General features: G+C 31.7%; 3 protein-coding genes across 4 annotated transcripts; all 3 read right to left on the bottom strand.

Annotated features, from left to right (window-relative positions):
* Positions 1 to 712: 712 nt before the first annotated feature.
* Positions 713 to 9340, bottom strand: LOC137811660 (glutamate decarboxylase 1-like). 2 transcript variants are annotated; one of them, XM_068613472.1, is made up of 6 exons: positions 9183 to 9340; positions 2540 to 2744; positions 1985 to 2400; positions 1650 to 1903; positions 1511 to 1563; positions 713 to 1388 (listed from the first exon to the last, which is right to left on the bottom strand). In XM_068613472.1, the coding sequence occupies exons 2-6, from the start codon at positions 2735 to 2737 to the stop codon at positions 921 to 923; spliced, it is 1389 nt and encodes a 462-aa protein (XP_068469573.1). In that variant the 5' UTR covers positions 2738 to 2744; positions 9183 to 9340; the 3' UTR covers positions 713 to 920. The 2 variants fall into 2 exon arrangements, with proteins under 2 accessions (XP_068469573.1, XP_068469572.1); XM_068613471.1 differs by lacking the exon at positions 9183 to 9340 and adding an exon at positions 2893 to 3006.
* Positions 7028 to 9348, bottom strand: LOC137811661 (glutamate decarboxylase 1-like). The gene is made up of 6 exons (XM_068613473.1): positions 9183 to 9348; positions 8858 to 9062; positions 8303 to 8715; positions 7968 to 8221; positions 7829 to 7881; positions 7028 to 7734 (listed from the first exon to the last, which is right to left on the bottom strand). Exons 2-6 carry the CDS (start codon positions 9053 to 9055, stop codon positions 7267 to 7269), a joined length of 1386 nt encoding a protein of 461 aa, XP_068469574.1. The 5' UTR covers positions 9056 to 9062; positions 9183 to 9348; the 3' UTR covers positions 7028 to 7266.
* Positions 9349 to 20217: 10869 nt separating this feature from the next.
* On the bottom strand, positions 20218 to 22488 carry LOC137811659 (glutamate decarboxylase 1-like). The gene is made up of 6 exons (XM_068613470.1): positions 22355 to 22488; positions 22062 to 22266; positions 21520 to 21935; positions 21185 to 21438; positions 21046 to 21098; positions 20218 to 20943 (listed from the first exon to the last, which is right to left on the bottom strand). The coding sequence occupies exons 1-6, from the start codon at positions 22438 to 22440 to the stop codon at positions 20476 to 20478; spliced, it is 1482 nt and encodes a 493-aa protein (XP_068469571.1). The 5' UTR covers positions 22441 to 22488; the 3' UTR covers positions 20218 to 20475.
* Between the last annotated feature and the right edge of the window lie 1602 nt (positions 22489 to 24090).

Here is a 24090-nt window from a genome sequence, read left to right as displayed (position 1 = left end):
CTTCCAATCTAGCAAATCATATGTTAATTTTGAAGTTTTGAAACTTTAGAATCCAATGCAACTAAAATCGATAAAGAAAATGATATCTAAAAATAATTATGAGCAAAAGAGTAAGTAAAAATCAAATTAACTGATAATATAAAATTAAAACATATTATGTACACTAAGTCCAATTTATTACAACTTAAAGAAAATTATTTAAAAACGGAAAATAAAGCATATTGAAAATATTTTAAATATATAATAAATTATATATACAAAAGATATTGTGTTAACGACCCACAATAACATTGGATTTTTTTTATGTTACTTTTGATAGGTTATATATTATATGTTAGTGGATCTAGAGTTGTCAACCTCAGAGGATGGCTTGTTTCCCCACTGTTACTTGAGCACATAAACTCCTTCATATAAAAAAAAATGTTAAAAGAGTTGTGGGATTCTAAGCGTACCTCTTATCCCTGTTGATTTCTTTCCATCATAATTAAAATATAAACAAATATTTATCATTTATTGCTTATTACTATTATTTCTTCATTCAAAAAGGTTATTCATTGTTACATTAAGCAATAAGCGTACCTCGTTAATATAGTAATGGATCGCAATTTCTCAAGATCTGGTAGGGGTGGCTCCTCCACTCTAACTTAGTTTTGCTAATGATTTTATTCTATTTGTTGAACCTAGTAATGGATAATCAAAGATAAAACTAACATTGAAAAACTTTCATAATCAAGTTACGCTGGCCTAACATTTTAAACGTAATACATGCCAATTACAATCTCAATTGACATCAAACTATAAGCAATTTTTTCCCTTAACATTCCGGGAAAATAAAGTAAGTATAGTTAAGGGTGGAGTATGATTGGAATTAGAACTAATGCCTCCTTATTTTATAGGTATAGTGAGAAGGAGCCCCCTAGCTAGGCAGCCATAATTTTCTGACGCTTGTTGGATTCTTGAACAATGATTGCTCTTGGTGCGTCTAATGCAGTTTCCTTCACTCCAGTTTCAACCAAGCCCTTGTTCTCTTCTTCACTGCTATTGATCATTATGGGGGCATGCACCTTTTCAAGCTCATTCAGCACATTGTGTATGTCAAACGCAAGGCGTTGAGCAAGGGTGCGTGAAAACTCAGCCCTTATCACCACGCGCAGTACATTTATGTGCTGAGCAGCAGGTGGCATTGGATAGGCTGGAACAATCCAACCATGGCGCCGCAGCATCTCTGATATCTTGTACTCATCGTACTGGCTACGGTCTTTCAGAGAAAATGCCACCACAGGAACCCCATTGTCTTTTGAAACTATGTTAAATCGTCCACTCTTCTCCAAATTTTCTTTCACCACCTTTGCATTTTCTCTGCAGTTCTCCATTATGCTTCGGTAACCCTGCTAAGTCCAATAAGAATGTAAGGGAATTGTGGTAACATGATAGAATTGAGGAGAGGGGCATAAACTATAATTGAAATATAGAATTATATATAAGGGTTTAGGGTTTAGGTTTAGCTGACCTCTTGGCCAAGACGAATTAGCTGATAATATTGAGCAATGATCTGACTAGAACCTGCAAGTGAAGATGAGAAGGTAAGTATATGGTATGATTAGGTAATGAAGGTGTTGAAGGAATAGACGTAGTTTGAAAAGAAAGACCTTTAGAGAAATTGAGGGTGAAGGTGGGTTGGTGAGCTCCAAGGTAATTGATATGGAAGATAAGGTCTTGGGGCAACTCCTCCTTGTTCCTCCAAATAACCCAACCAATACCAGCATAAACAAGCCCATACTTGTGTCCACTCACATTTATGCTCTTCACCAATTCCAGTCTGAAATCCCATTCAAGCTCTGGATAAAGGAAAGGAGCAATGAAACCACCACTAGCACCATCCACATGAATACCTGTTTCCCATCTGTAATATCACAACACAACTTTACCAAATTAGAAACACTTTTATTTGGAGACCAGAGGTACATAGTGGAACATTGCTTACCCAGTTTGCTTATTCTTTTGTAGCAGCAAGTCGTTTAAGAGCTTCACATCTTCAAACTCTCCATTGTAAGTTGAGCCCAAGATGGCAGCCACACAAATAGTGTTCTCATCAACCAGCTCAACGGCTTTCGCTGGATCCATCACGTAGTAGCCTTCTCTCACCTCCACTTCCCTCAACTCCACCTCAAAATACCTTGCAAATTTCTCCCAACATACTTGCACATTGGAACCAGTGACCAAGTTTGGCTTATCATAAGACTTTCCCTCTGCCTTGCGCTTGTTCTGCCACTTCTTCTTGAATGCAAGTCCTGCTAGCATTATGGCCTCTGATGATCCCACCGTTCCTGCTCCAACTGCATTCTCATTTTCTCCAATTTCAGCATGGAACAAACGTGCTATCATGTTCAGGCACCGGTTCTGTTTCCATTAGAGATACAACACAAGAGAGTAGAAAAATTATTGAGGGTGGTCAAAAACCAAAAATATGTAATATGTATCTGATATCCAACATATAGAAAATATTGGAAAAGAAATTAGCTTGAGTATGAGAAGGTACGTGAAGGTCTGTGGTGATAGGATACTCATCCATGTCAACATAGTTCTTGTTGATGGATTCCATGATGAGTTTGTTGCACTCTTCCTCCATGGAAGTGGTGACAAAGGAAGCCAAGTTAAGCATTGGAATGGCATCAAGTTGCAACTCATCGTGTATGTTCTGGTAGGCAGCCTCCTTAGGCATGGAGTCCTCAGGCATGCTGAACCTGCACCACCAAAACAACACTTCATCAAGTACCACCCAGACAGAAAATCATGATCAAATAGTACATTGAAGTCAAAGATAATAATGGTATTCAATGAAGACGAGCCATGAAGAAAAAGAAAAAAGAAAATGGAAACTGCTTATTATACCTAGGAAGAGAGTCTCTTGCATAGCGAGAAGCAAAGTTGGAATGAAGAAAGAGGTCAGACTCAGAAGGAGGTCTTGGAAAAACCATGGTGAAGTGTTTGATAAAAGTAGTATAATAATGTTACAGATCTTACTTAGAGACAAAAAAGACTAATAAGTTGATGATGAGGTTTGTTTGGAAGTGTTGAATGAGAACAAAGTTGTGGTATATTTATAGGTTGTAAAAACGTGAGAATCATTAATGGCTTGCGAATTACTTTTCCATGCATTAATTAAGTACGTACAACACAAGGCAGAGGACTTGAAACTGCCTTCACAACTTTAGCTCTTTTCTGAACAATTTAATTTTGTAGAAAGAGGAGATAGCGAAAGAATGTGATTATTTAGAATCACTTATGTCATATACGTAGTTCGTGAAACAACTTTTTTTGCCGTCTTTAGAATCCCTTATGGGACTGGCGTCGTCCCAATAGAAACTGATATCACACTAAGCTAGCTAGCTAGCTATCGCATTATAATTAGTGGAAATTATAATTAATTAGGAGTCCGTTTGCGTAAATTATTTAACAAGAATTTATTTAAAGATAAAATAGGGACTAAACTAAAAAAAATAAAAAATTTCACAACTTAAAATTAATTTATGTATTTATTTTTTAAAAACCATTTACTTGATTTTTTTTTCATGATTTATTTATTTATTTTAGTTTCATTATTTCATTTTCTTATACTCCAGCCGTCATATATTCAAGTAAAAGAAAATTCTCATTTATTCGCCAGATTTACTTCAAATGACCAATGTTCAGCTTTTTAATTTCAACCCTGTTGCCAAATTGTCAGTGTTGCTTTATTTGTAACCATATTAATTAACAACCATGTCAAAAGAAGTGGCTCAATCAATAAATTCTTTTTTGTTTTGTTTTGTTTTGGAGATCCTATTGTTCTTGGTCATAATGATTTTTTTTTATCAACAATAATAAGTTATCTATTTTTTCTAAAAATACAAAATTATCCGTTTCAATGATGTTAAATTATATATTTTTTAAACCAACAATACGAAAAGTGTGAATTAATGTCGACAAAAAATATATGAAAAAGAGACAAAAAAAATTTGACACCTAAACATCGGTTATATGTGCATGAAGTAGGAGACGTTAAAATTTTAAAAACAAATGTATAAATGGAATGCAATAGCGTGAGTCAAATATAATCGCAAAGAATGATAACGAAGTTTCAATTGATGTCTTATATATAAAAGAAAAGTACAATAAAAAACTAGTCATTAACTAGTAAAATTAATGGATATTCTGTATAATGATATATATACATATATATATATATATATAAATTGTTTAACAAATTAATTCTTTTAAATCTTTAACAGAATTGATTTTGATAAGTTTGAATTGTATGAATTAATCTTAAACAAAAGCAACTCACAGTTTGTTTGTTTTAAATTTTTATATATAAAATTAGTTTTAAACTATCTAGTACAAATAAAATATTTAATTAAATTAAATAAAAACATAATTTTTTTTAGCGAAACATGTGTTGAGTGTGCCAGAATGCATACAAATTTGACCATGAAGAAGAAAAGTGTGGCTACTTGTATATTGAATTTTTTGATTGATTTTGATAAACAAGTGTAAAAAATTGAATTTGAACATTTTTGTTTAAGCACGTAGCCCCTTAACTAAGAAATATTCAGCAGGAGGTAAAAAGATCAACCTTCATATCCTTCAAAACTAAGTTTTGACTTTTTGATAATATGAACATCAAATGTGGTTAACAACATAACATATCCAATCGACAACGTTTTGGTGGAAGATTTGTCAGAAACATTTAATAATTTAAAGAATAGTTTAATAATTTTGAAAAATGAAATTAAAATTATCTCTTTAAATATTTTGATAAGTTGAAATTAAGAATTAAAAGAATTTAAAAAAAATGAAGAAGTTGAAGTTGTATCACCATTACTAAAATAAATAATTTTTTTATTAAAATTATATATATATAAACATAAAGAGAGAAATCCATTTATTCTAAGAATAAGTGAAATAATTTACTATATTAGTGTTAGTATTCCTTTTTAATTTAAATTAACCATTCAGATTCATTAGGATTAGGTGATAAAATTTGTCCTACTTTATTTGACGTTCAAGTAGTAGAACTTTAAGTATTAATCATTCTTGTAAGAGTGTGATTAAAATTCCAGCACCTTAGCTTAATTTTACATCAAGATCAAGAGACATACATATGTGAGGCAAATATTTCATTTTGTTCTAACTTGTTAAATTTATAATTGGTTAGTTTTTTTATTTTTTCTTTAAATTTTAGGTACAATGTCAAATAATGTTGAAGTTAAAGCATTGATGAAAGAAGATGTTACGAAAGAGTGAACTTTAAGCTTAACTCAACCCCATAAAACCAGCTCAATAAGGTGAGGTTTGCACCCACTTATATACAATGAAAGGTCCTTATCTCTAGTTGATGTGGGATCTCCAACAGAAGGTATGAAACTCGAAAGAAAACAATAAGAAGAGAATAAAAATGATTTCAGAAAGATTGGTTTTGCTTTCAGGTTAATTGGTTTTGAAGTGAGAGAGTTATATTGAAGAAGAAAGTTATGCTTTTATATTTTTTAAAACATGTGTTAATAGATTAAAACAAAAATGCTAGAACTGTTCTTTATACAAGTTGCAGATGAATAATAAATTAATGTTTGAATCAATACAAAAGAACCTAAAATATATGTCTCCACGAATCTTTAAAATCTTTATGTAAATAGTTGGATTTTTTTTTTTTTATAAAAGTTTTTATGTTAGACATTACTATACAACTTGACATCTCAGCTAGACTGACACCTCAAGTAACAACAATCATCTGTCATCACATAAAAAAAATATTATTATTAAAAAAGAAAAAGAAAGAAAATACAAAAATATGGGGGGACTAGACCAAAACTCACATGTTAACAAAAACGATACATAGGTAGACTATACCTATTCATAAAGAATTCTAATAACAGACTAGATGGAAGTCTATTATACCAATGAAATGATTCTCTATGAATGAATCCTAAATTAACCAACTTATCCGCATATGCATAGTTGGATTCATCAAATATATTAATCATAGCTTCAATACTAGTTCTTCTTATTGGATGTCTAATTAATGACAAATTGTGTTCCTTTATTATTCATCAAAGAAGTTGCTTTAATGTGACAAACACAAGGATAATAGAAAAGCTTGGTTTCTCTATTATTCTTATGCTAAACCATATAAGGTGCAATGATGGATGGTGAAATACTAGTCAACAAGAAAGTCCTCATAGGCTTTTTAGTGGAAAGTGTAAGGATGATGTTTTATGTTATGTTGTGCCTATGGAAAAGTCACATATTTTTGCATGATAGACCTTGAAATTTTGTTGAAAAGAAATTTTTTAAATGATGATCTTATCAATAAAGAAAAGTTAAACACCATTTTGCATATATAAATTTTGATTCGCATTCCTTCGATGTTAGTCAAAACAAAGCTTTTAAGTTGTGTCATCGTAAATATCTCAATGTATTCAACTCTAGCATTCTAAAAGAAAATATTATTCCTATGCTTCCAAATTTTTCCAATATATAAGTAAACATGCTAACTCATATATAATTGATATTTGTCATAAGTTTGATTATCCTAGTAAAAGTGGATATAAAAACATGTTATTTAGATAGAATATTTAGACGAGTACCTAAATAATTACTCAAAAGTCATCTATATGGTAAGAGTCCTTTTATGATGTTTTAATTTACTCTCTTTTTCATGTTTTATTGTTTACTTTTAAGAATTTCTTGCTTTTTTTTAATCCAATGAACCAATATTATAAGACTCACACTTCGATTAATATTGTATTTAGCTATCGATATATTTAATATAGAAAAATATTTCTTTCTTCTGATTCATAAGCTTATACTTTATATTATCTTAAAGTATTTTAATGGGTACCACCCATTAAAGTTATAGCTTCTAGGACAAAACTTTCTATGTAGTTGGCTAGCATTTAAAATATTATTTCATATTTTAAAATTAAAGTATAAATAAGTGATAGGACTACTAAGTATAAACATAAGAAAAAGCTCTAATAATAACAACTTTTAGAACAACAATAACGCGAGGTGCATATTTAAAAAAAAAAACTACTTTATACTGAACTACAGGGTTGTGAAGTATATGTGTTTTATTTTTGGGTGTTAAAGAAATCTTTTCCAACCAACAATGATAAGCCTAACATTTTCAGAAAGAAAATAAATGAAATACAGGTGGATCATGAATGGAGTTTAAACAAATAGAGGCTGCTTATTTAGTTGGCATAGTGAAATCGATCTCCCTAGTTAGGCAGCCATGATTTTCTGACGCTTGTTGGATTCTTCAGAAATGATTTCACTTTGAGCATCCATTGCAGTTTTCTTTACACCAGTTTCAACCAAGCCCTTGTTCACTTCCTCAGTGTTATTGGTCATTATGGGGGCATGCACCTTTTCAAGCTCATGCAGCACATTGTGTATGTCAAACGCAAGGCGTTGAGCAAGGGTGCGTGAAAACTCAGCCCTTATGACCACACGGAGTACATTTATGTGCTGAGCAGCAGGTGGCATTGGATAGGCTGGAACAATCCAACCATGGCGCCGCAGCATCTCTGATATCTTGTACTCATCGTACTGCCTTCGGTCTTTCAGAGAAAATGCCACCACAGGAACACCATTGTCTTTTGAAACTATGTTAAAGCGTCCACTCTTCTCCAAATTTTCTTTCACCACCTTTGCATTTTCTCTGCAGTTCTCCATTATGCTTCGGTAACCCTGCCAAGTCCAAGGTAAGGGAATTGTGGTAACATAATAGAATTGAGGAGAGGGGCATAAACTATAATTGAAATAGTGAACTATAGGAGCTAACCTCTTGGCCAAGACGAATTAGCTGATAATATTGAGCAATGATCTGACTAGAACCTGAAAGTGAAGATGAGAAGGTAAGTATATGGTATGATTATGTAATGAAGGTGTGGAAGGAATAGACATGGTTTGAAGAGAAAGACCTTTAGAGAAATTGAGGGTGAAGGTGGGCTGATGAGCTCCAAGGTAATTGATATGGAAGATAAGGTCTTGGGGCAACTCCTCCTTGTTCCTCCAAATAACCCAACCAATACCAGCATAAACAAGCCCATACTTGTGCCCACTCACATTTATGCTCTTCACTAATTCCAGTCTGAAATCCCACTCCAACTCTGGATAAAGGAAAGGAGCAATGAAACCACCACTAGCACCGTCCACATGAATACCTGTTTCCCATCTGTAATATCACAACACAACTATACCAAATTAGTAACACTTTTATTTGGAAACCAGAGGAAATTAGTGGAACATTACTTACCCAGTTTGCTTATTCTTTTGTAGCAGCAAGTCGTTTAAGAGCTTCACATCTTCAAACTCTCCATTGTAAGTTGAGCCCAAGATGGCAGCAACACAAATAGTGTTCTCATCAACCAGCTCAACGGCTTTCGCTGGATCCATCACGTAGTAGCCTTCTCTCACCTCCACTTCCCTCAACTCCACCTCAAAATACCTTGCAAATTTCTCCCAACATACTGGCACATTGGAACCAGTGACCAAGTTTGGCTTATCATATGACTTTCCCTCTGCCTTGCGCTTGTTCTGCCACTTCTTCTTGAATGCAAGTCCTGCTAGCATTATGGCCTCTGATGATCCCACCGTTCCTGCTCCAACTGCATTCTCATTTTCTTCAATTTCAGCATGGAACAATCGTGCAATCATCAGGCACCGGTTCTGTTTCCATTAGAGATACAACACAAGAGAGAAGTAAACAAACTATTGAGGGTGGTCAAAAACCAAAAATATGTAATATGTATCTGATATCCAGCATATAGAAAATATTGGAAAAGAAATTAGTTTGAGTATGAGAAGGTACGTGAAGGTCTGTGGTGATAGGATACTCGTCCATGTCAACATAGTTCTTGTTGATGGATTCCATGATGAGTTTATTGCACTCTTCCTCCATGGAAGTGGTGACAAAGGAAGCCAAGTTAAGTTTTGGAATGGCATCAAGTTGCAACTCATCGTGTATGTTCTGGTAGGCAGCTTCCTTAGGCATGGAGTGCTCGGGCATGCTGAACCTGCATCACCAAAACATCACTTCATCGGGTACCTTCCCCAGAAAGAAAATCAAAGTAAAGAGCATACATAAGGAAGTCAAAGATGTAATATTGATAATAATGATATTCAATGATATATACCTGGGAAGTGAGTCCCTAACATAGCGAGATGCAAAATTGGAATGAAGAAAGAGGTCAGACTCAGAAGCAGGTTTTAGAAAAACCTTTGTTAGAATATGTTGGTGATCTTAAAGACAGCAAAGAGAGAAGAGTGGGTACTAAGATGTTTGTTTTGAACTCTGTTTAGATGTGTTAATGAAGATTGAAGTTGTGGTATTTATAGGTTGATAAGACGCGGAGAATAGTTGTTTGTTCTTTGTTTGAGAATTTTCTTTGCATTAGTCAAAGCAGAATAAGAGACCTTGAAACCGTGGTCATAATTTTCGCTTGTTTTGTTTTTTTTTTAGTATTTTCTAGAAATCGCAGAAGACGAGAGAAAGCTATTGTTTTATTACACCTTCTTATTTAATATTTAGCAAAAAAATATTTTCAAATATTTTTGTTAATTTCAGAAACTACTTTCAAATTAAAATTAAAATAATCTTAAAATTTGGAAGATTGAAAAAAGAATTATCTCTTAATAATAGTAAAATTTTTATATTAAATATTTAAAATATCTTAAATATATTTAAATCATAATAAAAATTTCGATTAAATTTTTTAATATATATTTGTATTACAGTCTTCTAACACTCGTAAACTAAATAAAATTAAGATTAATAACGAATATAAATAATGCTAACAAAATAATATTTGTTTCAATATTTTAATATTAAAACAATACCTAAAAGATATTTTAATATTTTAGTGCAATCAATTGAAATATTTTACTTTAATAAAAAGTGTACCGTATTAATTCTTCTAATGTAGTTGTCTCGGTTCCGAAAGACTTGACACCTTCTTTTATTTGTTTTCACTTGATTCACTCTAGTGGTAAGTTTCCAAACCTATCAAGCTTTAACTTTGATATCTGAAGGTGATAGCATATAAACTTTTTCGTTGAGTTCTTCATGAAGGAAAACATTATTAACATTCAATTACTTTAAATACCAGTTATGGTGACTGTCATAGCTAAGAAAATTCTTACAATGGTTAGTTTAGCAACTAAAGAAAAGTATCTAAATAATCAACTCCCTTTAACTGAGTATAACCCTTGACAACAAGTTTTTCCTTATAACGTTCTATGTCTTCTTTGTCATTGTATTTTATTTTATAAACCCAATTACATCCAATGGATTTCTTTCCATGCTGAATTTCAATTAGTTTCCATGTTTTGTTATGTTCCAAAGCTTATATTTCTTTCATCATGGCATCACACTATTCTAGTTTTATGATGACTTCATTGAAACTTTGAGGCTCTTGATTAGATGACATAGCCAGGGTATATTAATGATGTTTTGAGGTCAGATTTTTGTAATTAAGATATTCAGATATGGGATAAGCCTTTTTTATTTGTGTTCTTAAGATTTTCAATATCAATATGGTTAGACAGTTGATAGTGGTAATTCTGTAAGTAACTAGGAGCTTTCCTATGCCTAACCAAGCTTCTAACATTTTCCCTTTCATCTTCAACATGATTATGTTGATTATAAATTTCTCTAGTTTAAGAACTATCATTCAAAAGAATAGTCAAAAACATCAAACTGTTGATTGTTATTAGTATCAAGTGTAAGGACCGAGAAAAATAGTCTTAGAGTTGAAATGGTACAATTAAAATGACACCCAAATATTTTATTATTAAATTGAAAAAGCTATATAAATAGAAAATTAGTTATTCAGGTTTCATTTTAAAAGAACCACCATCTCTCTAAAAGTTCATTTTCCTTTCCTCTTCCTTCTCTCTAAGATTCTGACCTCCTCGATCATCTGTTTGACGATCGGAGTCCACCATTAGACTCCTGGCAGCGAGATCTACAAGACTGCCCGATCAGAATCTCTTATTGATGTGATTCCAATAGCCACATAGAGAAAGGTTCTTGACCTTCTTAGGAATCAACTTGAGTTGGACAATAGTTAGGCACTTTTTCTTAGAATTGGATCATTGTTCTAAGTCAAGAACTCTCCAAAAACTAGCACCAATTCCAAACTCATATGGAAGTTCCAATTATAGTCAAATTGAACCGAACAAAATGGAACAAAAGATAAGCAAACTGAATTAGAAGTGCTGGAAATTAAAATGCACCAAACCAAAATAGAAAAGAATAAGAACAGCTGCTGGAAAATGAAAGATAACCAAACCAAAACTCAAGAACACAAGCTAAACATGAACAATTGAAAGAGTAGGAAGGAAGGAGAAGAGAAAAGCTTATGGAGATGGAAGAGTAGGTGAGTGATCACGCCACTAGAAGGATGGTTGCTCCTAGATGAGTGTGCTGCCGCCACTTGAGGACACCATGGATCCTTCAAGATAAGACTAGAGAAGAAGGCTCAAAAGCTCTCCAATGCTCACTCAAAAATTGAGTATAGTTTCTTTACTCTCATTTCAATTCTGAATTGTACAAGCTAAACACCTTTATTTATAGCCTAGAGGTGCTGAAAAATAGGTGGGAAATTTTAAATAAACTCATTTGAAATTCCCACCAAAAACAAGTCACATGGGAGGTGTGACCTTTTTCTACTATGACACCTCCTAAAAACTACACCTACATCACTCTCCTAAGTCACATGGACAATGTGACTTTATTTTACATTTTCACACTCCTTTATTTAATAACCACACCTCCTAAAACTATACAAGAGTATTTCAAAGCTTGGCCTTGCCCCTCATGGGATGGACTTGGGCTCTTTGGGCTTTGGGCTTCTTGGGCTTGGGCTTTGGGCTTGGGCCTCATCTTTTATTTTATGTCTTCTTTTAATTTTGAGAGAACTTCAAATGTGAAGGTGGATGTCCTCTTCCTCCATTAATAAAAGCCTCCTTTATTTGATTCTCATCACTTATAGAGTAAGTTTTGTTCCTCTTTTTTTCTTTTCTCTCCCTTTTCTTGAAGATTCTGACTTACTCGCTCGTGATCAGAGTCTGCCGTTGGACTCCTGGTATTGAACCCTATAAGTTTGTTGGATCAAAATCTCAGATAGAGTAAGTTCCTTCTTGGCCCCTTTTTCTTTTGAGTTAATTTTGATCTTATTAGATTTTGTACGAGTTAGTTTTAGATTTTGTACGAGTTAATCTCTGTTAACTCAAGGTCCTAGTTATATAGTTAGATTTTGATTAGGACTCTGTGGTGTAGGTTAATTACCTTTAGGCTTTTGGTAGATTTGGAGCTCCTAGTGAGCATAGGTTACAGTTCAGGTAAGGGAAGCTATATTTTTAAATTGTCAATCGAACCATAGGCTAGAAGATTTGGATGTGGGGGTGACGTGGTCACCAGTTTCAAAATTTTCTTGCAGGATCTCTTGTTTGGTATAGATTAGAAACTGTTTGAGATTGAAATGTAACATTTAGATATAGTAGATGGTGTAGAATGTATATAAGTTTGGAATTGAATGAATTACTGAATGTATTTCAATAAGGTTTGTGATGATTTTTTTTCTTGACAATTTCAGAGCATATATTTTGAATATTTCCTGATGATTTAGTTTATGAACTAAAATTGTTGGTGACAATTTTTAAAGTAAATTATGAGTTGATTATTTTGAGACCTATGTTGGTTGTAATCTGAATTCTGGTGTTTTTAAGATAAGTTAGTTGTTGGGTTTAACAATTGGTGATCAAACTTTAATTTTCATGTTATGGCTTCCTCATCCTTTTATTAAATACTGTTGGATATAGTTGTAGTTGAAAGATAATTTTATTTCATTCTCTTTTTATTGTCTCTCTTTTTGGATAGTAAAACTTGATGTTATTTAGATACACTTTGGAATCCTTTTGATTCAAGACATTTATATGATTAGTGAATGAATTGTTGTGTGTTTTGGAAATTCTAAATTATGGAATGACTTGATTGTTTGATGTTGGAGATTTTAATGTTTAGAATATATTTTTTTAATCAAAACATAGTATTTTCAGGAAAGAAAATACCGTGTTAAGATTGTTTAGGATGTGCATTGACTAGGGATTCGTCTAGAAGAAGAAGATATCCTGACTCTCCTAAGATAATGAAATCATATAGATGAAGTTATTCAGGTGGTGAGAGTCGAAGGAGGTTCATATGAATGGGTAAGTTATTTGAAAGATAACTAACTTGACCTGTTATATGAGTTAACCCTCTCATACTAGGAGAGATATGATATTGAGATTCTTTATGCACATAACTGTGTGGATTTCACAGTGAGATAGTATGACAGGTGCAGATCTCTGAGTCTAAGTCAACGCACGAGTCTTCCGGAAGTAGAGTCAAGAGTCTATGTGTTATGAGTCAGTAGAAGTCCGACATATGAAATATGAATTTTATGAATGTAATAGACACTTGATGGTTTGAGAAATCGCATGAGAATTGATGAACTATGCTTATTAATTTAAAATTTGAATTATATCAAAACTTTTTATATAGATAGCTTACCCTGTTATTTGTTTGTGTTTGTTTCTTTATCTGTGATGATCGTGTTTTACACGGGAGCAGATGAGATTGCAGGTAATAGAGCTCCTTAGTGAGTAGCTGGAGGATGAGATAGTTTTATTTGAATGTTTTGTTTTGTTGTTAAAACTTTTGATGTATATATTAAATCCCTATGAATAGGGATATTTCTTTTGAGATACACATATGAGAAAGTAGTATATGTTATTTGTAATTAGATATTGCTTGTTTTACTTTTATTTCATTATATATGGGTAAAAATTAGGATGTTACATCAAGATTATGCTTGTAATTACTAAAATAAGGATAAAAATTCTCAAAGACTTTCACATTTCTATACACAAATATTTCTCTATTATGTATGTCTAGAATCACAAATCTTTAATTCCAGCCTTATAATTGAGAAACACACACTTTATAGCTCTTGGATCAAGTTTAGACCTGTCTCTTTGTATACTAGAAGCAAAGCATAAGGAACCAAAAACTCTTAAGTTCTGTAAGTTTGGTTGTTGCCTGTAGACTAACTGATACGGGGTATTTCTATTTATAATTTCTGAAGGGATTCTGTTTATCAAATATGTAGCACGAATCACAGCAAAAGACCAAAAAACAGTAGGAAGTTTAAACTGAAAAAAGTAAGCTACGCCACATTTAAAATATGTTAATGCTTCCTTTCAACAACATAATTTTATTGAGGAGTTTCAATGCAACTTGTTTAATGTATGATGCCTAGACTATTGTAGAGATTAGTGCATAAGACTTCACTTCCATTATCACTTCATATGGTTTTAATAGTAACATTAAACTGATTATGAATCAAGGTAATTAATCTATATAGAGCTTCTCTTGTCTCAAATTTAGTTTTCATCAAAAAAATTCATGTAAACCTACTGTGATCATCAATAACTGTTAAGAAAAACCTATGTCCATTCATAGAAGCAATATTGAAAGGTCGCCAAATATCCACATGAATCAAGTCAAAAATATTTTTTCCATTAGTATTATTATGGGTGAATGACAGTTTATGTTGCTTATCATAATGACAAGCATCACTAGGTTTATGTTCATTGAATTGAATGTAAGGAAAACTATTACTAATCTGCTGCAAAAATTTGTTAGATGGATGCCCGAGTCTGAGATGCCACACATTTTCTGGTTTTCTTTCATCAGTTGATGTTCCCGTAATGTTTAGCATGACTTCTTGTTTTGGAAGTTCCATCAAATACAACAATTCGCTTGGTTTAGCATATCCAATCATCTTCAATGAGTCCACATCTTGAATTTCACAAAACTCAAAAGAAAAAATCAATTTACAATTGTAAGATTTAACAATCTTTTGTGTTGAAACCAGATTAACTAAAAATCAGGTATATATATAACATTATATATAAGAAGATTTTCATATAATTTCACAGTTCCATCATGATAAGCTATGACAAATGATCCATTCGGTAGTTTAATGCGTATAGAATCTATCATTCAAAAAGTAATGAAATTATTTTTTGAAAAAGTTACATGATTTGTTGCTCTTATATCCAAAATCCAAGAATGTTCATTCATTTTACCTTTTGTAGCATTATCATCTGAAGATTCACCAACAAAATTGTTCACCTTATGCTATATAGAATCACTTTTCACTTCTTAAGTGATCTTCATAATCTGATGTACCTATTCTTGTGTAAAATGGCTTCCTTCTTGACAAGGACTGGTTAATCAACTTCTTCATTTATAATAGTCAGCTCCATGACACTGTTGTTGACAACCTTCTCTATTTTTTCATCTTTCCTTTTGTACCACAGAGAAAATTCATGTTTGGAGTAACACTCATCAATTGTATGATACAATTTATGACAGAAAGTACATTGCTTACTATTATTTTGGTATCGATTTCTTCCTTTACCATGCGATTTCCATCCTTCATTATGATGTGTTTTCCAACTTCCTTCCCTACATAAAGTATTTAATAATATTTTGCTATTTACCATTGCATTCCCATTCAATTGACGTTCCTATTGAATAACAAGAGAAAAAGCATAGTTGACACTTGGTAGTGGCTCCATGAGTAAGATTTGTGTCTTAACAGTAGCATAGTTATCATTCAAACCCTTCAAAAAACACAACACGTATTTTGATTCTCTATGCTTCACAACATTTTTATCAATGCACAACTGCATTTAATCTTGCAGACACAATCCAGAGTTGGTCTTAAGGATTCTAGCTCCTCCCATAAGGTTTTTAATTATGTAAAGAATTCAGTAACACTGCATTCCCCATGCCTTATGGAATGTATCTCATGCAAAAGATCTGAAATCTAAAAATGATCACCTTTTGATAAACTTTCCCGTAAATCTTCCCACAATTCTCTTGTGTTTTCAATGTAGACAATATTTTGGGCTATTTAAGTATTCATCATTTTTGTTATCTAAGATATCACCATCGTGTTGCATCTTTCAGACTTCATGTAAAGATGAACTAGATTGAGGTACGAAAATGTTTTCATCAACAAACTTGTGTTTATTCTTCAAAAGAAATGTTATTTTCATTCACTGTGAATCGCAAAGAGATGTCCATGGCGGAGAGAGAAGAGGGACAATAGACTCACCGAAGTGTCTAGACCCGAAAGAAAAAAGTCTGTTATATTAATATAAAGATAAAAGTATTGACTAACTCTTATATACCAAAAAAAAGAATCCACACACCGGCCTTGGGCCAGTAACCTTGGAGGATGCCATGGCTCCACAACCTCGCTCTGATACCTGGTGTCACTTATAGCTCCAAGCATGGTGATTTCCACCATCAAGTTGTATATTGATTAGCACCATTTGTGGATTTTCTCCAGGATGCAAATAGTAGGGACTTGATGGATTCTACGAATCATTTGAACTGGTTTTGTTCTTTGAATTGGTATTATTTTTTGTAGCCATGATAGACCAACAAAAGAAAAGGAAAAATAGAAACAAGAACGATAAAAAATGCAAGATGAAAAGAAGAAAGGAACACCGGACCACTTTTGATACCATACTGAAATCTGATATACATGATGACACTGAATGTTGGCAAAGGATTAGATCATCACAAGCTTAAGTAGTGTCCCTACTAGCACTTTCGTGAGAAAGGAATGAGAAAGAGAGAGAAAAAGTAAAGTAGAAAACTGAATACTTTTTATTATCCACTAGATGCATTATATATACAAAAGAAAAGAAAAGAAAAACTACATATGTGGAGCTACTCTACATTACATTAACACCCTGCTTGCTTCTAGGTGTGACAACGGAGGAGGAAGGGGCGAGCGGGAAGAACTTTTGTTTGGTTCGGGGTATGTGAGAGCGTGGGTGCGAACGAGCGAGTGAGTTCAGTAGTTTTCTCACTTCTCGCAAAATTGAGAAGAGTTGCACTGATTCTAGAGGCGCAAATAGACATTTACGTTGCTACCCTTCCATCAATTCTAATATTAAACAATGTGGTCATAAGTGAGTTTTCAGTTTCCTTCTTCTTGATTACCGTGCCTGGTGCAACAGTTTTGTGAATTTTCTTTTCTTCTTTAAAGTGGTGGGTGCAAAAGAATCTTGATAAAAAAGTTTATACCTATGAACCCTGAACTTTGTCTATAAATAAAATTAGCTTGTGATACCCTATGGTTTGCTCCGCTCCTGTGCCCAAAACAAAACGAACGAGAGAGCTGATACTTTGAGGAATCAGAAAGGTGGTTTGAGGAACGAACTAACTGGTTTGTTTTATTTTTTTTAACAGCAGTATAGATTCAAAATTATTTAAAATGATTATGGTGGTTGGTTTGAAGAAGCAGAATTGATTTTCCAAATTTTGGAAGTGCATAATCGATTTTCGTCTCTTTGTAAATTAGTTGAGAATCGATTTTTGATTTTTCCAAATGGTGCGGAATCAATTTTCCTATCCTTGTAAATTGGTGCATAATCGATTTTCGATTTTTCGAAATGGTGCATAATCGATTTTTCCAAATGGTGCAAAATCGATTTTTGATTTTTCCAAATGGTGCAAAATCGATTTTTGATTTTTCCAAATGGTGCATAATCGATTTTGTGGCTTTTAAAGGTAAAACGAGAATTGATTCTATGCCTTTTAAAGGTAGTAGGAGAATCAATTCTCCCTATGTGAGAAAAGTGTTGAAATTGATTTTTTTTTTTTTAGATTGCATCTTGGAGCAATGATTCTTTGGTTTGTTTTGTTCGTCATAGACTTTTTTCTTCTTCTTCTCCAATTTCTTCTTCTTCTTAGAAGAGCCTTCATCCTTCATGTAAGTTTTTAATTTTTTTTTATTTAAAATTTTTTTTTATTAAGTTTACTGTTTTTTATTTTTAATAAATGTAATTATATTCTTTTATCTATGTTTATTGTTTACAGTTTTTATTTTTCTAAATGTATTTACTTTTCTTAATTATTTCATTATTATGTGTTGATTTTACAGTTTTTATTATTATGTTTACTATTTAGTTTTTATTTTATAACTTTAATATTTTTATTTGTTTTTATTTTTTACATTATTATGTGTTTAATGTTTTTACATTTTTTATTAATACGTTTTATGTCTTTTTTATGTATTTATTATTTTTAATTTTAATAATACTATTTTAAATTGTTATAAATACATTTACATTTTGTTGATGTGTTTATTGTTATTAATTTTTATAAATTTATTTATATTTTCTTATTATATTTTTTTTACTGTTTTTATTATTTTTTATTACATTCTCATACATCCCATCTAATCCTTTATAATCCACTTATTCCTTCCCACAATTCAATCAGGTCATAAAAGTTTAATAGATGTGTGAATGAAGAGGGGGGTAGTAGTATTTATTAATTGCAGATTTTCTTTGCATGTTTGTAACTTTAGCCTTCTGTAATTTCTAGGGAAAGCAAATGAGTTATTACTATTGTGTTGTTAGTGACTACTTATTACTAGCGGATCTACTGCTACTATTTATTTTGTTCCTAGGACACCTCGCCTATTTATTGTATCTTCCTGCCAACTTTTTCAAATCTTTTTTTATATATTAATAAAATAAAATAGTTAGTCACAAATATTATATAATAAATTCATTTCTTTTATTGTAAATAACTTAGCAATCAACACCAAAATTGATTTTTGCAGCAACCATTTAAAGTTTGAAATGTAAGGTTTATGATTCACAACATAATTTGAGTTGTAGCTCTAACATCAATAGAGAAATTGTGGAAATTGTAATATCTGTGCTCAGTATTTTAATATGTTTTACAAATATTCTGATAAGCTAGTTTTATATTCTCATCACATGTACAAGAATGTATGTACTTTATTCAGAAATTAAATTAAAACTTAAAATAATCAAAATATTTAAATTATTTATCTCTTAATAATAACAAATAATATTAAATAATTAAAACAACATATATAATCCTATAACCCTATAATATTAAAAATTTAGATACATTCTCTCATTTAGTTTACACAACTTTTTTTCAAAATTGCCTAAATATATAATTATTTTCTCCACATATAATTCATATAACAGTTAATAATTTTCCTGCAACTGTTTCATCCAACTTTTATTTGTTAATATATTTAAAAGTTCATATATTTTTACAACTTTTTAATTTTAATATTGAATAATGAATTAGAATATTTTAAAAAAATGTAAATTTATTTATTTTATAATTTTTAATTACAATATTTAATAATTATTTAGATTACTTTTTCAAATGTCAACACTAGCATAGCACCTTATAAGTTTTCAGCTAGTCCTTTCTGTAGTGTAGATAAAACAAAAACTAACATGTAAAATAAAATCGTAAAATATCACATTGTAAAATCTGGGTATTCAAACACACAATGTAATCTTCATATTCTTGCCTCTAACAAATTTATTTATTTTCTTAATGTTATTTCCTCAACTCAACCTAAATATCACTCATTCACTTGAGGTTGGGGCATCATCCACTTCACATCATTTTTTTGTTATTGATATCAATTAGGTTAATCGATGTTATGAATTCTGTTTCTTGCCTATTGCCTAATGTGATCAATATGTTTTTTGTCAATAGTTTTTTTTTACCAATTAATAAATGTTTTCTTGATCAACTTTGATAGAACTACTTTTCATCTTATAATAATCAGATTTTGAGATTATTTTTTATCAATGGAAGGAAAAGTTTCTCAAATTTGTTTTTTCAATATTAATCAAGATTTTCCCGTTAATACTAACAAAATTATTTTTTGAGGGAGTTTTTTAGACATATTATTCTTAGTTTTTTAAAAAACAACATCTGTTTTATTAAGAAAAGAATTATACGGATAATTAAAATTAAGGGATCAAAATTAAATAAAAAAAAAATTAAGAACCAAAGTTATGCATAATTAAAAATGAAGGAAGTAAAATTTGGTAAAGAAAATCAAATATATAATTCAAAAACAAAAATTGTGGATTGGTAATAGTTATACCAATGTACTTATTGGAGTTCTTTCATACGTGGATGAAAGTTACATTAAATTTGTTGGTTACACCAATTCTCTAGTACAACAATCAGGAACATATAAAGCCTTTAGTGTGAAGTTTTACGTCAAGGAGTATTACAGTGTAGGGAGTAGAAAACCATACAAATGCATTAACTGAGATTTCACAACAAAATCAATGTGGTGGAATCTTTGAAAAAATACATTAATGTGAACTACGTATCTCAATTCACATAAATTTGTAGGAAAATAAACTAATTGGGTAGTAAGCTAAATGACATAATTTTAAGAAAAGAATGAAGCAACTATAGTTAAGGTGTATTTTGGATGGAGTTAGAACAAATAGTGAAGCCTTCTAATTCAATTAGCATGGTGACACAGTGTTCCCTAGCTACACAGCCATGATTTTCTGACGCTTGTTGGACTCTTGACCAATGATTTCCCTCTGTGCATCCAACGCACTTTTCTTAACCCCGCTCTCAACCACATCCTTCTTCTCTTCCGTAATGTTGTTCATCACTTTCGGAACATGCACCTTTTCAAGCTCATGCAGCACATTGTGTATGTCAAAAACAAGGCGTTGAGCAAGGGTGCGTGAAAACTCAGCCCTTATGACCACACGGAGTACATTTATGTGCTGAGCAGCAGGTGGCATAGGATAGGCTGGAACAATCCAACCATGGCGCCGCAGCATCTCTGATATCTTGTACTCATCGTACTGTCTTCGGTCTTTCAGAGAAAATGCCACCACAGGAACACCATTGTCTTTTGAAACTATGTTAAAGCGTCCACTCTTCTCCAAATTTTCTTTCACCACCTTTGCATTTTCTCTGCACTTCTCCATTATGCTTCGGTAACCCTGCAAAGTCCAATAACAAGGTAAGGGAATTGTGGTAACATGATAGAATTGAGGAGGGGCATAAACTATAATTGAAATATTGAACTATATATAAGAGCTGACCTCTTGGCCAAGACGAATCAGCTGATAATATTGAGCAATGATCTGACTAGAACCTGAAAGTGAAGATGAGAAGGTAAGTATATGGTATGATTATGTAATGAAGGTGTGGAAGGAATAGACATGGTTTGAAGAGAAAGACCTTTAGAGAAATTGAGGGTGAAGGTGGGTTGGTGAGCTCCAAGGTAATTGATATGGAAGATAAGGTCTTGGGGCAACTCCTCCTTGTTCCTCCAAATAACCCAACCAATACCAGCATAAACAAGCCCATACTTGTGTCCACTCACGTTTATGCTCTTCACCAATTCCAGTCTGAAATCCCATTCAAGCTCTGGATAAAGGAAAGGAGCAACGAAACCACCACTAGCAGCATCCACATGAATACCTGTTTCCCATCTGTAATATCACAACACAACTTTACCAAATCAGTAACACTTTTATTTGGAAACCAGAGGTACATAGTGGAACATTACTTACCCAGTTTGCTTATTCTTTTGTAGCAGCAAGTCGTTTAAGAGTTTCACATCTTCAAACTCTCCATTGTAAGTTGAACCCAAGATGGCAGCCACACAAATAGTGTTCTCATCAACCAGCTCAACAGCTTTGGCAGGGTCCATCACGTAGTAGCCTTCTCTCACCTCCACTTCCCTCAACTCCACTTCAAAATACCTGGCAAATTTCTCCCAACATACTTGCACATTGGAACCAGTAACCAAATTAGGCTTATCATAAGGCTTGCCCTCTGCCTTGCGCCTGTTCATCCACTTCTTCTTGAATGCAAGTCCTGCTAGCATTATGGCCTCTGATGATCCCACAGTTCCTGCTCCAACAGCATTCTCATTTTCTCCAAGTTCAGCATGGAACAAACGTGCTATCATGTTCACACACCGGTTCTGTTTTCAACACCAGAGAAAGAAAAAATTTAGTCACTGGTCAAAAACCAAAAAATATCTTCTCCAAAGTATGAAGATTGAACAGGAAATATTGATTGTTGTTAGCAGTAAAAGATGAGAAAGTACATGAAGGTCAGTGGTTGCAGGATACTCATCCATGTCTACATAGTTCTTGTTGATAGATTCCATGATGAGCTTGTTGCACTCTTCCTCCATGGAAGTGGTGACAAAGGAAGCCAAGTTAAGCTTTGGAATAGCATCAAGCTGCAACTCGTCGTGTATGTTTTGGTAAGCAGCATCTTTAGGCATGGAGTTCTCGGGCATGCTGAACCTGCATCAAAATTGTGATATTGAATGCACATAATAGATGGAAAAGAGCATGATAAGAAGGAGAAAAGTGAGAAGGAAAATGTGTATACCTGGGAAGAGAGTCTCCGTCATAAGAAGAGGCGAAGTTGGAATGAAGAAAGAGATCAGATTCAGAAGAAGGTTTTGGAAAAACCATGGTGAAGATGATGGTGGTGTGAGACAGCAAAGAGAGAATATTTGAATGTTGGATGAGGAGGGTTGAAGAGGCAAGTAGTGGTATTTATACTTGAAAATTAATGGTAGATAGGTGAGAACTTAGAAGGGTAGAATCCTTCTTAGGCTTTGGAATTTTCTCTGCAGACTTTCAACTGCATTCATAACTTTCCCTTTTTGTCTTAATATTTTAATTTTCTACAAAAGTTGACTAATTTTATTTTATCACGCCTTACAGCAAAGACATTTTCAAACACAACCAACTATTTTTATATGATTATAACTTTATTCAAAATAAAGTAAAAAAATTTATAGACCATATTTTAATTTAATATTTTTTTCTTTAACATGTTTTATTCTTTTGGAAGATCATTTAAATTAAAATGCAAAGAGAAGAGATTTTATCAAAAAAAAAATATCGTATTCTCATATAAAATCTCTATATAACTAAAATATTTATCAGATTTTGAATTTATATTAAAATGAGTCTACTTCTAACTTAATCCTAGACGCGTTTGATTTTAACAAATAGTATATTGATATATATTTCAAATATTTGCACATTTGGATGAACTAATTAATAGTTATTATAATGATAGGATGATTTTTTATATATTTATTTATTAGTCATCTCATAAATAATATCCTATATTATTAATTATTCTAAACCTTAAATAATAATATAACGCAAAAACAACTATATAAATAAATAGGATCTAACTAAGAAAAACAACTTATATCATTAATTGATTTTTTTAAAATAAAATAATCAAGAAGAAAATAATGAAATAGAAACTAATTTTTAAAAACAAAAAATAATATACATTAGATATCCTTTTAGAAAATAAAAAAATTAATTTTTATTTCATAATTTTCTTATATCAGTCCTATCTAACTTAACAAATAATTTATTATTAAAAAATAGTAATAAATGAAAAAATTAAAATAAACATATAAAATGTATGAGAACAAATGAAAAAAAAATAAGACTAAAGCAAAATTTACAAAATTATTAGAGACTAAAAGTTTATATTTAGAAAAGAATATTATGAATACTTAGTAACCAAATTAAATTTAAAATCTGTATCGAGAACTAAAACGGAAGAAAAATGTTAAAAACATTAACATGCAAATTTATTAAGGATCAAAAAGTTATTTAATATTAACTTCTTTCATACGTTGAAATTAATTTATACGCTTTATTTTTTATATTCTTATATTTGTTTTTAGTTCAGGTATAGAACTTGATTTTAATTTATAAAGAAAATATTTCATTATCTTACAAAAACTTACAAAAGAAATGAGTTAAAATTGATTCTAAATTTTGCAGTTATAATAAACTATGGTCTTTGGAAAAAGCAAACAAAGAAACAATAGATGCCCATGGATTTAATGCGCCAGCAGTAATTAAAGTGTGTCATTTGGACATGTATTTATTTTTAAACCATATTTAAATACATTTTTATTTAATCAAATAATAAAAGAGAATTTTCATTTGCATGATCAAGTTCAGTTGAGATGTGGTGAAGAAGATGAAGTTTCTCCCTAGCTCATGGTTTTGTTGCAAACTAGGAGCAGCATGTTCAGAAACCTCTGACAACAATTAATATGTAATTAATTATCATATACCACA

This window comes from Phaseolus vulgaris, chromosome 2, assembly GCF_000499845.2.
Source record: "Phaseolus vulgaris cultivar G19833 chromosome 2, P. vulgaris v2.0, whole genome shotgun sequence".
NCBI classification, from domain to species: Eukaryota; Viridiplantae; Streptophyta; class Magnoliopsida; order Fabales; family Fabaceae; genus Phaseolus; species Phaseolus vulgaris.
This window is presented reverse-complemented; position numbering and strand designations above follow the sequence as displayed.

Coding starts and splice junctions, on each gene's coding strand:
- LOC137811661 (XM_068613473.1), bottom strand. CDS start 9,055: ATGCCCGAGCACTCCATGCCTAAGGAAGCTGCCTACCAGAACATACAC. Junction 8,222..8,302: donor CAAAAGAATAAGCAAACTGG/GTAAGTAATGTT, acceptor GTGATATTACAG/ATGGGAAACAGGTATTCATG. Junction 7,882..7,967: donor CACCCTCAATTTCTCTAAAG/GTCTTTCTCTTC, acceptor CTTCACTTTCAG/GTTCTAGTCAGATCATTGCT.
- LOC137811659 (XM_068613470.1), bottom strand. CDS start 22,440: ATGGTTTTTCCAAAACCTTCTTCTGAATCTGATCTCTTTCTTCATTCC. Junction 21,936..22,061: donor CTGCAACCACTGACCTTCAT/GTACTTTCTCAT, acceptor TGTTGAAAACAG/AACCGGTGTGTGAACATGAT. Junction 20,944..21,045: donor TGATTCGTCTTGGCCAAGAG/GTCAGCTCTTAT, acceptor TGGACTTTGCAG/GGTTACCGAAGCATAATGGA.
- LOC137811660 (XM_068613471.1), bottom strand. CDS start 2,978: ATGGTTTTTCCAAGACCTCCTTCTGAGTCTGACCTCTTTCTTCATTCC. Junction 2,745..2,892: donor GCAAGAGACTCTCTTCCTAG/GTATAATAAGCA, acceptor TTGGTGGTGCAG/GTTCAGCATGCCTGAGGACT. Junction 1,389..1,510: donor TAATTCGTCTTGGCCAAGAG/GTCAGCTAAACC, acceptor TGGACTTAGCAG/GGTTACCGAAGCATAATGGA.